Here is a 17,182-nt window from a genome sequence, read left to right on the forward strand (position 1 = left end):
TGCACTGGCCAGTATGATATCTGTATAGGACCCTCTGCATTGATTTTGGATGTGATTTGTTTGCCACCAGTGACAATTACATGCTTTTACGGACATTTATAACCAGATGTCACCCCTCACGATCATTACCTCTGTCTGCTCACAATTGGTCTGCTCTTCACAACACAGGTTTGTGGAAGTGCATCATAGCACAAACAAAGGAGATTTCTGAGGAGCTCAGAAAAAGAGTTGTTGACGCTTAACACATAGACTACAGTCCGATAATACTCCACTGTTTCACTCTTAACATGTGATTATAAAATGAAACTAGGCCAAAATTACACGTGATGTCAGCCTACACTCTAAGAAATATAAGTACAGATTTGTACTTAAAAGAGTACAAAGCTTGTCGCTGGGGCTGTACCTTATATTGAGGCACAAAAAAGTACCTTTCAGTGAAAGTCCTTTTTTGTACCCATGGTTTTTGTGGCAGTAAAGATCATAAAGATTATAAACATTATCATCAACTAAATATGGCTCAAAAACTTGATGATACAATATTGTCTGGCTTTCAAATAAAAAAATGTGCAATTTAAATATATATTGTTCATTAGTACAGTGATACAGAATACTGAATGTACCCTTTGGCTGGTTAAATGGTACAAATTTGTACTTATTGCTGTTAGAAATGACTTTGTACTTCAGAGGGAACAAATCTGACCCTGTAAAGACCAATATTGTACCATTGAGGGTACAATTATAAAGAGTGTACCTTCGAGTACAAAAAAGTACTCATATCGTACCTCTGTTTTTTAGAGTGTAGACCATATACACGGTTTTTGCTGCCCTGCTGAAAACAACAGGTTCAATGTTCAGATTTATAGTGTTCAATATTTCAGGTCAGGAAAGACTTTCTTTATTTTATATTTTTTATGTATTTATGTTAAGTGAAATCAAGAAAAAAAAACATTTTATTTTTTTAAGTTAATTCAAGAGAAATGGTCTTTTATTTTTATAAAAAAGTATTTTTTTTTTTCAGGAAATAATTCAACTTTAAATGTCTAGAGATACATTGTTGCTGTTAAAAATGCATTTTCCAGTAAAGGGTGTATTGGCAAAACTGGTTATAATGTTTATGTTAAGGCGGCGGGAGGTGGTGTCTGCAGCTGCTGAAAGTAACTAATAAAGTAACTTGTAAAGTAACTTAGTTACTTTTAAAATCAAATAATCCATAAAGTAACTAAGTTACTTTTTAAAGGAGTAATCAGTAATCAGTAATCTGATTACTTTTTCAAAGTAACTATACCATCACTGTATTTCTATAACTTTAGGTTAGCAGCAGGCTACAGTCTGATATACTCACCTCTGAACGAAGAAATGGAAAATGTGTGATGTACACATATGACACTGTGGATTGAGGAATATTACATTTCCATGCGCTTTTGGAACATGCTAGCCAGTGTCCAACCAGTGTCAATTCACAGAATGACCCTCACAACTCCTCACAACTGCAGGTGTACGCATTCTCAAGCCATCCTCTTAGGAAGTTCCAGTCAGTATTTGTAGATGGTTTAGGGGCTCTGTAGACTGAATGTCATTAACAGGGTTTGTTGTGGTTCTAAAATGGACTGCTCCTGTCCTTCAGGATCCTTGTATTCACAGTGATGTCATTTTGGCAGGACAGTTGTGCATAAAAAGTAAAAACCGTGTCAGATTTTGCGACAGGCGCAGGGTCTGTTTCTCGCGAATGTGTTCATTTCATAAAGAGGCTGGAATGATTCCTACTGGACCTTCTGAAGAAATTACATAGTGAAGGCATCTGCTCCATCATTACTTCCAGACTGCAGTACATTTGTGAGTGATTACAATGGGGGGTTTGCCAGTGGACCTGCACAGTTCTGTGGTAGAATGCTCTTTGGCACGCTGCCTTTACTTGAATTAGTGACCTTTGTCTCATTTCACATGGTACCTGCCCTTAGGCCTGGCAGTGGATGGAAAACTGCATCCAGGAAAATTTATTTCTAATTATCTAAAAAAAAAAAAAACTTATATGAAACCTGTACATATTTTGGAGGGCAAAAGAATGGAAATATGTAATCATGGAACTTCATGATTAGTGATAATAGCATCCAGAGGGACGTGTTTATGTGCACATTCTGTGGTCCTCCTAGCAGCACTTTAGCGCTAGATCCATTATGCTCCAATCATTTTTAAATATGTTTAAAAAAATACATTCCTGTGGCCCTAAAATCAGGAAATTATTTAATTTAAGTACAAAGTCAAACTACTGGCCTGTATCATCTTCCTTTCTTTAGGTCAGGGCTGATCCTCAAACAATGTGCAACAGGTGTTCAGAACGGAAAGTTTCATAAGACATTGCTTGAAGATCAGCATCAAGAAGGAGATTAAGGTTTATTAAAGGTTGCATTAAAGGTTCCAGGAGACATTGCTAAAATATCAGGCTCCTAAAGAGTCCAGAAGACATCAGCTTCTAGGAGACATTGCTTAAAGATCAACCTCTACATTTTTCCCCTTAATAAATGAAATTATCATTCAAAAAGTGCTTTTATATTGACTCATGGCACTGTATATACAGGAAAATATTTTCTACCAAATTCCAAATAAAAATATTGTCATTTAGAGCATTTATTTGCAGAAAAAGAGAAATGTCTGAAATAACAAAAAAGATGCAGAGCTTTCAGACCTTAAATAATGCAAAGAAATCCAGTTCATATTCATAAAGAGATCAGAAATCAATATTTGGTGGAATAACCCTGTTTTTTAATCACAGTTTTTTTGCATCTTGGCATGTTCTCCTGCACCAGTCTTACACACTGCTTTTGGATAACTTTCTGCCACTCCTGGTGCAAAAATCCAAGCTGTTCAGCTTGGTTTAATGGCTTGTAAACATCCATCTTCCTCTTGAATATATTCAAGAGAAACTCATCATTTTTAGGTTTTCCAGAGCTGTATATATATATATATATATATATATATATATATATATATATATATATATATATATATATATATATATATAATTTGCCCTGATCAGTGTGTCTACACCTCTCACCCATTCCATAATCTGATCGATATCTGATCAATAATTATATGCTGGAGGATGACTAACACAAGCTGTTGTGCTACAGTCTCTAGCTTCACACCAGCAAGGCTTGAGTTTCTAATAAAGTGACCACTGAGTATTATATGTTATTTCACTAAGAAGATTTTGAGATATATTGCTTTTTGTATGAATGGAATTAAATTGATATTCATTTTGAACTGACATGAAAGCAAAATATATTTGATACAGATTTTTGCCTTTGATTTCCTGTGGCAGTTACGCTGATATTGTGAAATATTTCTTTGTGACCAAATATCACATAAAAAATTCCCCACACAGACACTCCCTGCAGAAGAGAAAATAGAGTTAAATATAGACTCTTAGCAAAGCAAAACCCAGGTGGAGGTCCACCACCCAAAGCCTGCATTCCATTCCCCTCTTCGTACAGCTGTACGTAGAGAAGTTATTCTTTCCCCAGTGTCACTGAAGTGGCCATTTTTCACTGATGAGTCTCTATTGCTCAAATTCAAAATCCATCTATTAAAAGAGAAAGCCACAAAACTGCTCTCAGATCAGCAGAAAATGGGATCTTCCACTGAAACCCTCCTAATAGTGCCTGACCGCAGTGTGTTTGGCCCAGTGCACATGTAATAGATTAATGGTTCCCAAGGCCCCTGAGAGGGAGTGAGACAAAAACACACAGAGCGCACAAAAAACAAACCATCCATTAACCCCTGAGGCTCCAGCCCTGACCACATCTCTCTGAACTCGGTTTCTAAGAACAGGTGCCCTCATCAAAAGGTCATGAAAAACTTGTAATCAGGGTGAACTGTGCTGTAGCATTGTTTTTCAAATTTTAAGTCTTCGCCTATTTTTATAGTTTTGTGCTTCTTCATCCAAATTATAATATAATTCATCAAATAATGATGCATATCTTTTCCTAACTAAGGGAAAAATAACATACAATGTAAAAAAACATTGTTACAGGCTTTTCCCAGTAAATATGTATTGTAAAATTACCTTAAAATTAGGAGAATAGACAGTGAAAAGTCTGTATAACTTAAAAACATTATTTTTTTCTGTTTTATTTTATCTTTTAGCTGGCAAGTTAATACAACCAACCATAAAAATGTTTGTCCTTGTTAAACTTTTACAAACATTTTCTGCAATTTTACAAAAAGACTTTTATGTGGCTATGTGGCTTTTTAAAAACAATATGCACAAAAATAAATGTAGGAAACTGTAAATTCCTGGGAAACCTGTGGCCAAAAAGACATCTTCTGCCTGTCAAAATACAGACCAGTTTTATGGTTTATTGATGTACTGTTGTATTTTGGAACTGTTTGGGATTTATAATTAATAGGCTTTTAGTAGTAGTTACGTATTGTCATTTTGTGTTCATTAATGTTCTTTTAAACTTATTTCAATTTTTATCTTATTTTCTCCTTAATTTACAAGGCCAATTACTCAACCCACTTATAAGGATCCCTCTATCACTGGTGATGCCCCAACACCAGGAAGGTGAAGACTAGCACATGCCTCCTCTGATACATGTGAAGTCAGCCACGACCTCTTTTCAAACCGCTGCTAATGCATTATTGCAGAGTAGTATCACAGTGCACTCGGAGGAAAGCACAGAGACTCGGTTCTGATACAGCAGCTCACAGATGCCTTGTGCTGATCAGTATCACCTTTTGGAGTGATGCGGGGAGAGATTGCCATCTACCCACACAGAGAGAGCAAAGCCAATTGTGCTCTCTCAGGGCTCTGGCAGCCGGTGGCTAGCTACATGAACAGGATTCGAACCAGTGATCTCCTGATCATAGTGGCAAAGAGCCCCCATGTTCATTAATGTTCTAAGAGATGTTTTGTTGAGGTTTACAGGATGCTTTTTTGCAGTTTATGGATTGTAAATGAAAAATGAAATAACGTAAATGTATAGTTATTCAACATAGAGAAAGTAGATGCGTAATTTGTGTATTTAGGACCATTCAGACCTTTAATTTACACTTTGCCATTTTAATCTAACAGTACTTCTCTATTTTTCGATAGATGAAAGAGAAAAAAGCCAGAAAAAGAGTCATTTACCTTTACTGCAAATTACCATTGTTTTACTGTTTTGTTTTGCTGTGTTTTTTCTGGCATCCTTTTTTTTACAGATATATATTTTACAGTGTATTTGACCACAAAAGCAAGAACTCATATAAGCCTAGCAGCATATAAGCAGTGACCTTTTTGTGAACTGACTTCAAGTCAGCTGGAGGAAGCACATGCTATGCAGCTTGGTTTTGTTTAATATAACGAGGAGACCTTCCTTGTAGGTGGATTTGGGCATGAAAGAGGGGGGCAACACAAGAAGACCTGCCATATTTAGCAGCTGCCCCCTTAAAACTGTATTTTGTAAAATTGGGGGAGAACATGACCCTCTGGTCAATAATACTACACATGTGATCTTAAGAGAAAAACAGAAAAGAAAAGGCTTTCTTGAGCTTGAAGCACTAAGTAAATATGTATGTTCTTCATTGTTGTGCTTATGGTTCAACAAAAGAGCAGAACTGGACACTCAAAGCCAAGCGTAACAAAAGGCCAGCCAGCTATGAGGAGGGCTTGCACGGCATGATCCATAACCCAAGTCCTGAATCCCAAACTCATAACTGTGAGGTCGGGCGTTGTTATTGCTTAAAGTTTGTGAATTTACTGTAGTGATGGGTCCTCAGTGTTTTCTGTGGATCAGGGGGTTTATGTAAACGCTGGAGTGCAGGCCTGGCCTGAGGGGGAGCTTTTTTATGAATTGTACAGCTTTTGACAGATTTTAAATAAAGCCAACATGATTTTATTTATAAGGCAGTGTTTCAAATTACAAATGAATATGTGTATTAAATTTACTCTTATGTTTCTATAGAGTGAAAAGCATAGGTTTGTACTTTAACACAGTACTGTGCAATGCTGTTTTAGGCACCAAAGCAAATTATCTCAGGAATATGAGTGTTTTTGCCTGAAAAAAGCACCACATATGATTTAAACAGATGCAAATAAACATACATACAGTAAAACGTAACAAGGAATTCCCATTTTTAACTAAGTATGTTATATCCTGTAAGCCAAGCTAAAGAAAAAAAGTGTAGTTCCAGATTTCTCCTGGATGCTCCTCAGCCAGCATGTGTATATCAGCGCTGTCCTATGAAAAACACTTATCTCCATTTTTGTCGATTTTTAGTCAACTACATAATTTAAACAGACAAACTCTCCCTTACATTTCTTGATGAACGGACCAATAGAAACTCTTCAAAATGACCTGAAATAAACTCTTTTTACATTGACTTCCAATAAAAGTTTACAATGTTTTTTCTCTCTCCTGTAAAGTTGCTGTTTTGGAGAAAAGTGTTTTTCATTGGACAGCGACGATATGTTCAGTTCCATCAGCAGCTCACCTAATTTACCAAATTCACCAATTTACCAAACCAGCTGTTGATATACTGAGAACTAGAAATAACTCTATTAAACTCAGATGAGGAGAGTTTAGGAGATGTTTTAAGGGGAACAGGGCTGTAAAATCACTGTTTTTGTAAAACTGCTGTTTGTATTTATTGTAATTCTGGTATTTTACTGGGCTAATAAACACTTACTTCACATATAAGAAGCTTTTTCTTTACTAAAATTACCACAGGTGCCTAAAACATTTGCACAATACTGTATAACTCAACCCAACATGTTATTAAAAATTAATTATTAAAGAGCTTCTTTCTGGTCCCTGAATGTAAATTTATAACAATTTTATAGTAGTTTATATTATATAGTTAATTTACTGTATATAAATGCATAATCACTAAACAGATTATATCAGATTTACATTTCTGTAGTGATAGATTTGTGATTGTGTTTTTTCCAATGTACAGTAGAATGGATGCTTTATTTGTAAATGTATTTTTATTGATGTTTTATATTTATTAGAACTCATAACTCTACTTGCAGACACAAAGGTGGTATGAATTGGAGCTTATTGTTGAGAATTCACAGTTTTTTTTTATCTCGCATTAACTGGTGTTTTTGAGGATTAAAAATCATCCAATTTGTTTCAGTTGAGTTTTAGACTTTGTTAATATTTCTGGCTTCATTTAACTGTTTCCCCTCTCTATTTCAGGCCCACCAGGACCAAAAGGTGATAAGGGAGATGTGGGGCCTTTAGGACCTGCAGGACTGCCCGGCCTATCAGGCTTAAGAGGTATAACTGCTTCAGATGGTGGAGTTTGTTCTACAATTGTAAAACCTGACCACTGTTTTTATATTTGTCCTGTTACCAGAGATCTCAAGATTATTAGCTTTTATGTTAATGCTCTCTGCTCAGGCAAACATTTGGATTTCTTCATGGATGGATTGTCCATATAGACTACATTGGCTTCAACTCAGGGCCTCAGGAGCACAGAGGGCCTCATATCTAAACAACTGATTAAAAAGGTTTTAGCATAATGCCTTTTTAAACAATCACTTCACTCAGGATACAAAAAAATACAGTTTCTTCTCTTATTACAATGTTTATGTAGTATAAAGGTAGATGGGTGAGACAAAACATTATAAAGCTAATAATATTAATAATCTTGTAAATGGTCTGTATGTGATAGGTAAGCAAACATTGGGTTCTTGTAGTCAGCATGTACCCTGAAAAACCATGTAGTAGAAAATGGAAAGTGTAAAGACTTTAGTGATTTGACAATGAATGGCCACAGAAAAAGGGGTTTGAGCATTTCCAAAATGCCAAGGCTTGTGACCATAGAAAACGCCTCTGACTACCATTGAGTTATCTTGTCACTAAGATTGGCGAGACAGTGTAGAATGATACTACTTAATCCAAAACAGCAGATACAGGTGCATCTCAAAAAATGCAAATCATTGAAAATTTATTTTCTTTATTTACTTTATTTAAGTAGTTCAGTTGAAAATGTGAAACTCATGTGTTATATAGATGTATTAAACACAGAGTGATCTGTTTTAATTGTTTATTTCTTTTATTGTTGATGACTATGTTTTACAGCCAATGACAAACCCAAAAATCAGTGTCTCAGAAAATTAGAATATTATATAAGACCAAATTGGTACTTTTGCCACTATGGGCAGTGTGCCAAGTCCTGCTGGAAAATGAAATCCGCATTTCTATAAAAGTTGTCTTTCAGCAGAGGGAAGCATGAAGTGCTGTAAGATTTTGTGTGAAAACAAAACTGCATTGACTTTAGACTTGATAATAAAACACAGTGGATCAACACCAGCAGATGACATGATTCTACTAACCATCACTGATCATCAATACATTTTACATTTCATTTGGGAATCAAGGAAGCAGAGTCTGGAGGAAGAGTGGAGGAGAGACACACAGTCCAAACTGATTGAGGTCTAGGGGGAAGTATCTACAATCAGTGATGGTTTGGAGAAACATGTCATCGGCTGGTGTTTGTCCACTGTGTTCTATTGTCAAGTCTAAAGTTAGAGCAGCTTTTTCTCACAATATCTTACAGCACTTCATGCTTCCCTCTGCTGACAACTTTAATGGAGATGCAGATTTCATTTTCCAGCAGGACTTGGCACCCTGCCCACACTGCTGAAAGTGTGATGACTGATGATAGTGTTCTGTTTGCTTTAAGAAGTTCTGGGTGTCCTGATTTACATACACATTACCTGACCTGATAAGAGTGAATGTTTTCATTTGCGTAAATTGGAGACATATTGTGTGTGTTTGTGTTTTGTCAGGTTTACCAGGGGAAAAAGGTATCCAGGGTCCTCGGGGGCTTTCTGGTCCAGGCGGTACTGATGGTCAAAGTGGGGAGAAAGGAGATATGGGACCTCCGGGGCCCAAAGGTAAAGTTTAATAGCACACATCCACACCCAAACCGACTGTCTCATCATTTCCTTTTTCAACCCTGACACAGCAAATGTTGAGTGTGACTAATCGGCATTTGTTTTATTAAAAGTGGTGGTAATAACCCTACATTCTAACCTCACTAATGCTTTTGCTGATGGATGCAATCAGATCCTCACACAGCCATGTTCAATAATCTAGTAAAAAGCCTTTGATGAAGACTAAATACTCCAACGGTAGCAGCATAAATTACATTTTAATACGGTCTAAAGCGCTGCCAGGTTCGAATCCTGTTTATGTAGCTCTGCCATCAGCTTCCGACACCCAGAGAGAGCACAATTGCCCTTTCTCTCTCCGGGTGGGTAGATGGCGCTCTCTCCCCATCACACTCCCGGTGGAGCCGGGCAGCACGAGGCATCTGTGAGTGGATGTATCGGAACTGAGTCGCTGCGCTTTCCTCCGAGTGCACTCGAAAAAATGGGTTATTTATTTCACATGTATCGGAGGAGGCGTGTGCTCGTCCGCACCCTCCGAGGGTCACAGGGATCACTGGTGATGGGGATGCACAAATATGGTGGGACAATTGGATAACCAAATTGGGAGAAAATGGGGGATAAAAATAAATAAATTACTTTTGTAACAATGAATAAGTTTGTCTCTCAATATTTTTGCCCATATAGTGTATCTATATTTAAGCAAGCCATTAACTTTAGTGCCATAATTTAAAGCAGCCTTTGTGGCACCTTTTTATGGACAGTAATACTGTAAAAACAGTATTTAACTAAATATTTTACAGGGTTTAATGGAAATGTTTGTTAAAGCCATTCCTTCTCTTTATTCTCGCTCCTACACACCAGCCTCTCAGTTTATGACCGACGCTAGTAGAACTCAGTCTGCATTGATGTACACAGGCTGTGCACATGCACAGTAAATGAGAGCTAAAACAAGGGTAATATAAATACATCCAAAGCAAAAACAGCTTAAAAAAGCTATAGTAATGTGGAATGTCATTCTCTTTCCCCTGGAGAGGGCATTACAAGAAAACAAGTCAAATTTACAACTCTAGGAAGGATACTGTGTTCTGTGTTTACACAGAAAAGACAGCAATTAGGTTTTTAGTGCTTTTGGTTTCATTACACACTGCTGAACACCCTTTGCCTCATTTTCCATAGTAGTGTGGTTAGCTTTATTAGGACCAGCTATTCTGGAACATTTACAACAATCGAGTTAAAAGCACTTTAAAATGAAACCTAAGCCTCCAGTGTATCTCAGACAAGCCAAGCAATCCAACTCAAGTCAGGAAAACAGCTTGGAATCTTTAGAGGAAGGTTTGTTTGAAGGTTTCTTGTTTCTTAAGGTTACTTTAATTTGCTTTTGGTTTCACAATTAAAGGTGTCATTTTGTTTTGGGACAATACAAGAATTTAGGATGATCAGGTTAAACCTAAGTCCTCTACCTTATGACTGAATAAGAAACAAACCTGAATTTTCAAACATGTGTACATGAATTTTTTAATGTTAATTTTTAATGTTAACAAGGTTAATGCAGCTAATGTAACAGAAACAACTTTAAATATAAGTCAAAGACACAAAATGCAGGGTTTGCCTCCAGTTAAAACATAATTTAATTTCTTTAGCCACCCCTGTTCTCCATCAAGAAAGCACTTAACTAGGATCTGCCTGACAAAGTGTAGTAGATCAAAAGATACTCAAAATCTAGACATCATGTCAATATCAAAAGAAAGAATGGTATTTATAAGTTTTGGGACTCAGGTTCTTCAACAGGTTCTTGTTTATCTGCTCCAGATAGTCCTATTTTGTTTGCAGTACAGGAAAAAGCTATGTGTGTGTATTTACACATCTGCTATTGGTGCACCTTTAAGTACTTTAAAAAAGTAGTTATCATGACAGGCCTTCCCTAAACTGAGACTTCTCTGAAATTACCTTTAAGGGCTTAAAAAGTTTTCACTTTAAGAAATGCAAAGTAGTTGTTGTAAAAAAAAAAAAAAAACTATTTTTCTGTAATCAAGACGAGGAGATTCCAGTCCTGGAGTCATACCACCCGGTTCATGGTACATTTCCCTGCCAAGTTCAGTTCCAACCTCAATCTGAAACACCTGATCCAGCTAATCAAGGCCTGCAGCAGTGTAGTCGTATCACAGCCAGGTGTGTTAAATTAGAGTTGGAAATAAACTATGCTAGGATAGAAAGCAGTGTATACTATAAAAAGTGCCAGACAGGCATTTTCTGTCAATTTTTCAGGGAAATGTACAATTATGCTTTCTTTGCCAGTTTTCCACAACTTTGTTATGTAGAAAGTATTGTTTAGACAGTGTTTATATAGACTAGCTATTCAAACCCCTTTTATTTTACATTTTTTCTCCTTACAATCCCAAACTTAAGTGTAATTATTGAAATTTTAAGTGATAGACCAAAACAAAGTAGCACGTAATTGTGAGATAGAATGAAAATTATGCAGTTTTCAAAGTTTTAATCAAATAAAAATCTGAAAAGTGTGACTTTTTTTGTGCAAAAGTATTCATCCCCTTTTACTCTAAAACCCCTAAAAAACAATACAATACAATTAATTACCTTCAGAAGTCACTGAATCAGTTAATAAAGTGCAGCTGTGTGTAATTTAGTCTCAGTATAAATACAGCTGTTCTGTGAAGGCCTCAGTGGTTTGTTAGAGAACACTAGAGAACAAACAGCATCATGAAGACCAAGGAACTCACCAGACAGGACAGAGATAAAGTTGAGAAGAAGCGCTGTTCAATCCATCACCCAAAAATGAGAAAAAGTATTCTACAGCTGCAAACATACTAAGGCATGGCTGTCCAGGTTTCCAGAGGTCCATGGTCAATCTGGAGGAGTTGCAGAGATCCATTGTTAAAAAATCATTGTTAAAAGAAATACATAAGAAGTGCTTTTTGCAGTTTGCCACAACCTATGTAGGGGACACGACAAACATGTGGAAGAAGGTTCTGTGGTCAGATCAAAGACCAAAATTGAACCTTTTGGAAAACATTCAAAGCAATATGTGTGGCAGGAAAGTAACACTGCTGATCACCCTGAACACACCATCCCCACAGTGAAACATGGTGGTGGTAGCATCATGTTGTAGAGATGCTTTTCTCCAGCAGGGACACAAAACTGGTCAAAGTTGATGGAAGAATGAATGGGTCTAAATTCAGGGCAATCCTGCAGAGAAAACCTGTAGAATGTAACAAAAGACTTTTTTTCACCTTCCAGCAAGACAATGACCCTAAACATACAGCCAGAGTATGTGGAATGAGTTAGATCAAAGAATATTCATGTGTTCCATTAAGTTTCTGTGGCAAAACATGAAAATAGGTAGGTAGGTAGGCAGGCAGGTAGGTAGGTAGGTAGGTAGGTAGGTATGTAGGCAGGTAGGCAGGTAGGTAGGCAGGTAGGTAGGTATGTAGGCAGGTAGGCAGGTAGGTAGGTAGGTAGGTATGTAGGCAGGTAGGCAGGTATGTAGGCAAGTAGGCAGGTAGGTAGGTAGGTAGGTATGTAGGCAGGTAGGTAGGCAGGTAGGTAGGTATGTAGGCAGGTAGGTAGGTAAGTAGGCAGGTAGGTAGGCAGGTAGGTAGGTAGGTAGGTAGGTATGTAGGCAGGTAGGCAGGTATGTAGGCAAGTAGGCAGGTAGGTAGGTAGGTATGTGGGCAGGTAGGTAGGCAGGTAGGTAGGAAGGTATGTAGGCAGGTAGGTAGGCAGGTAGGTAGGTAGGTATGTAGGCAGGTAGGTAGGCAGGTAGGTTAAGTAGGTAGGTACGTACTTACTTACTTACTTACTTACTTTCTTTCTTTCTTTCTTACTTTCTTTCTTTCTTACTTGATCCCCGAGGGGAAATTTTGGAATAAGGGGGCTGAAGTCTTTTCAATATTAATTTTTTTAAGATTTTTATTTGATTACAATTTTGAAAAACATGCATCATTTTCATTCCAATTCACAATTATGTGCTACTTTTTGTTGTTCTATCTCTTAAAATCTAAAAAAAAATAGGTTTAAATTGTAAGTGGTTGTTAGTGTACCATTTAACCATACCATAATACCCTCTTTTTTCTAGTTACTTGCAAAACTGAAAGGACAGCTGATCAAAGCCTGGTTGTGATGTCAGCACTCCTACCCTTTAGCTGTTTAAACCACATGTGGGTCTAAAGAGTGTTAGAGTAAAGATGTGTTATTAACATAGTTCAAAAAATGTCACAACTGTCAAATGACTATTTAGGTACGTATTGAAGCTAAATACACCCCAATAGCTCATGTTTAGAAATGCTTTACATGCTCTTTTTGCACTTATAAGGATATATAATGTACCAGATGTGTGGCAGAACAGAAACACATGTTCACAATTTGTTGTCTAGTCTCTCACTCCTCAGCTCTCACCCATGAAGTTGTCAGAGTGTAGGAGAGAACACTAGACCAGTGGTCTCCAGCCCTAAAGATCCAACCCTAATGCACCCTACCTGACCCAACTAATTACTGCCTTTAGCGGTCTCTGATTGGCTGACTTGGGTGTGCTAGATTTGAGTTAAAACATGCAGGATAGTGGTTCTCCAGGGTGAGGGTTGGAGACCACCGGACTAGACAAATGATTATAGGTGCCTCAGTGTTATGTAGTGCTTTTGAAGTCGTCCCCAAGGTTTGAGCCAGGGCATGAAACTGAAACTACCCGTGCTTTTTCTGGAGTATTTGGTCTTTAATCAGCCTGGTCAATTTAAAGACTGAAACGGATGTGTGTGGGAAGTAGGAAGGTATTATTAGATCCAGACAGATGAGAAAGACAGATGAGCTCAGTTCAGCTTTACGCTTTTTTTTAAATAGAAGTGTCAAAAAAGGATGTTTTGGAATGACGACATAAATGAGGATTTTGGTCCCGGATTTGAACCAATGTTGGTGTTTTTAAAATTCATTAAAAATTGAAACCACTCTTTTGATAGGTTCTTTAGGAAACATAAGTATGTTTTTGTTGTTTTGACTTCTATCACAACAAAGACCATTTTGCACATTTTTTTATTGTGAAGCATATTAAAGGTCCATTCAGTCTTTAATTAAGGTTTTATATAAAACCAAAAGCAAACGCAATGTAAACTTGTTGTGCTTGACCTCTTGAGACCCTGGGTCCTCATATATGGAATTTATATTTCTGCTTCTCAGCACTATAATACTTGATTTTTTTTTTTTTTACATTGACCTATTGGCCTCATAAGGACACACTGCTCATACCTTCAATCTTCTGGACACATGACAACATTAAACAAAATTAATTAAAAAAAAAAAGAAAAAAGCCAAAATCCCAGTCAAAAGTTTCTACTGCCAGTCTAGACAGAAACATGGGATAAAATTTCATGTTTGAAACTAGTTAAGTTACTTACTGTAGAAAGCTACATTTTTGACAAAATTGCAAGACTGGCTTTCTGTACAAAAACAAATTTAAGTGTTATACTTGTTAGGTTCTATTAATCACACATAGATGGAAGAAATAAAAAGAACATACATCAAGCAAAAGTCCAGGTTTTAGAAGGTTAAATAAGCTTTTTTTTTTATTCACAGCTTTTTGAGAACTTCATTCTCAAAAAAAATGTTCTTCCAGAGTTTTTACTAAAGGAAATAGTTCTTTATAGAGCCAAATTAACTTAAATGTTTAATGTTTTACTACATGGTACAGTTGTTTTACTAGTAAGGTCACTTTACCCTCCAAAAGAAATGAAGGTGTGTCACATCTGTTTGAAATGCCACTAATGCTGTGTCATTGGATAAATGAAAATGCTTATTAGGGTGTTTTTACACCTACCATTTTTTGCTCTTATACAAATCACTTAACAAGCTTGTGATCTTGGAGCATTTTTCCTTGGTTTGGTTCAGAGCCCTTGGTTTGGTTCTCTCTGTTTATTGGTTTTTTGGTGTTTGGTGTTTATTGGTTTATTGGTGTTTTTTTTTTGTTCGTAACTGCAGTAATTATATGGTCAGAATACCAGTTTAAGCAGCTTTTTTTTAACAGTTTTAACACAAACTTGTAAAATACAGCTGATAGTTGGGTTGTATCTTAAATCATGTTATGCCCTGATTTGCTTGCTTCACACTCATTAATAGGGGACTCCTGGAGCAGTGGTTCTGCATAGAACCATGACAACTCACGAAGCCTGAATGTAAAAAAAATGTTCTTCTCTATGAGGAGATAAAACTAAAATTAGTTCTACATATATAGCACCAAAAAGGGTTCCACCAGAACTCCATTCTGGTTCCCAGCCTAAATCTACCTGTAGCCTAATCTCCTACAACAGCCAGCACAGTGTTCTCTGTAGATGAAGCATTAAAATGACCATGTCTGCTGTCTGTTTCTGAAATCTGCAGCATGTTTGTTGGCTGGTGAGGCTAGTCCTGAGGAATATTGTAATTCCAGTTTGGGAATGTGCACAGGCTGTTCTTTTCTAAAGAACACTGAGCTATTTGAAGCATGTTTTACCTCAGGATAGACTTACCTTTTATTTATCAACTAGAAAAACGCAGGAAAGTAAATGATATATGATGTATTAAATAAGTCTAAAATAACAGTTGTTTTACTATACAGTCATTTAATAGTTTATCATTTTAATGGGTTTCCATTATCACGTTATAACTATTTACGCTAAGTCACAAAACAGATGTGCTTTTTTGGTCTAAAAACCAGTGTTGCCAACCAGAAGACCATTATATGCACACACACACACACACACACACACATATGCACTGTATTAGAGCAGTCTCTAATCCCAGCTTTTCTCATTTTATCTCTTTTAGGCCAGAGAGGAGAGAGAGGACTCAAGGGAGAGAAGGGCGATCGAGGTGGCCAAGGAGATAAAACAGGTATGAATCTTCACACACTTACACCCTTAAGAGTGTTCCTCCAAATCAGAAACATACACAACTTACATACACTACCTGCCTGGAAGCACAAGGCGATGCATTTAAAGCCCGTAACAGGCCAGGATTTTGTCAGTTGTCTGCCTGACATTACACCCCTAAATCTTGAGTATTTCTATTAAACCGTTACATAAAAATCTTTCATGTTTGATAAGGAATATTACTGAAGACATCATTGTAATTGTAATAAAAAGTGTAGAAAAATAGTCAAGTAAATCTGCAACTGTCAAAATATAATGAATAAAATCATAAAATTAGTTCTTTCCTGGACTTTATTTTGAAATCAATATAAATTCTGAATACAAATCAAAAAGTTCATGTCCTCCAAACCTTTCATTTAGTTACGGTTGTCTAGTTTTGACGTCTGTTTCAAACCTGCAGAATTTGGGTTAATTCCTGTTACTGATCTGGAATCATTAAGTGGAGTAGAGAGAAGACAGGAAGCTTCTCCAAGTGTCCTGTTCCTGTAGGATATTTCAAAGCCCTAGAATTTATAGAGTGTAAATAAGTTATTTTACTGCAGAAAAAAAGGGTTTGTATCACCTACACCTGTAGCCCGTATACGGGTCGAGGCATGTTAATAGGTTAAAGACCTTTAGCTGATTTTGTATAGAAATGTTTTTTTGAAGCAGTACTTAATGATTTAATGGGCCTTTTCTCTATTTTGCAAGGCTTCTCTAATGTTACAAATCTAAGAATCCTTTTTTCTTACAAGATAGCAAAAGCACCAAACATAATTCCCTCCCATGGGGAATCCTCAGGCCCCACTAGGTCAGAACAGAAGGGATAATAGTTGTTGAGAGATATAAAATATACACATCAGTGCTGCTGGTGTTTTTAAACACGTCAGGGCCTTATCTTACTTCCTGTGCAAGGCACGTCGCAATGCTTATTGCTATCTTACACCCTGCGAACAGTAATTTTTTACACATTGCAGATGTGCCTTTTACGTAGTTACACACAAGGACAAGCAGCAGTGCATAAACCCAACTTTTACATCAATGACAGAATAAGAATACAACAACATGGTGTTTCTTGTAAATGACATGCTCTCGCACCTTCACAGATTCCTCTGCTGAGAAGCACAGCAGAGATGCCTCAAAAAAGTAGATAATTCTCTATTAAATGTCTCTATTAAACCCTACACCTAACCTGAAGTCTAATCTTAACTCTTTAAGGCTTATATTTAGGGTTAGACTTAATGTTTAGGTTAAGGATTGGTTTTAGGGATGATTTATAGTTGAGGTTAAGTTTGGGGTTAGAGTTGGATTTAGGGCTAGATTTAATGTTTAGGTTAAGGTAAGTGCATGCTTATTGTAGCATAAAAATAAAATGTGATCAGCATGTAGGAATAGATGCTGTTTA

General features: G+C 36.7%; 1 protein-coding gene across 1 annotated transcript in view; it reads left to right on the forward strand.

Moving 5' to 3' along the window:
* scara5 (scavenger receptor class A, member 5 (putative)) overlaps nucleotides 1–17,182 on the forward strand; it is a 132,301-nt gene that overhangs the window by 85,785 nt on the left and 29,334 nt on the right. The window contains exons 6-8 of the mRNA XM_022662778.2: nucleotides 7,185–7,265; nucleotides 8,783–8,890; nucleotides 15,695–15,760. Coding sequence (XP_022518499.2) covers nucleotides 7,185–7,265; nucleotides 8,783–8,890; nucleotides 15,695–15,760 — 255 coding nt within the window. The remainder of the gene's footprint in view (nucleotides 1–7,184; nucleotides 7,266–8,782; nucleotides 8,891–15,694; nucleotides 15,761–17,182) is intronic.

Source organism: Astyanax mexicanus, chromosome 1 (genome assembly GCF_023375975.1).
Source record: "Astyanax mexicanus isolate ESR-SI-001 chromosome 1, AstMex3_surface, whole genome shotgun sequence".
Lineage (NCBI taxonomy): Eukaryota > Metazoa > Chordata > Actinopteri > Characiformes > Acestrorhamphidae > Astyanax > Astyanax mexicanus.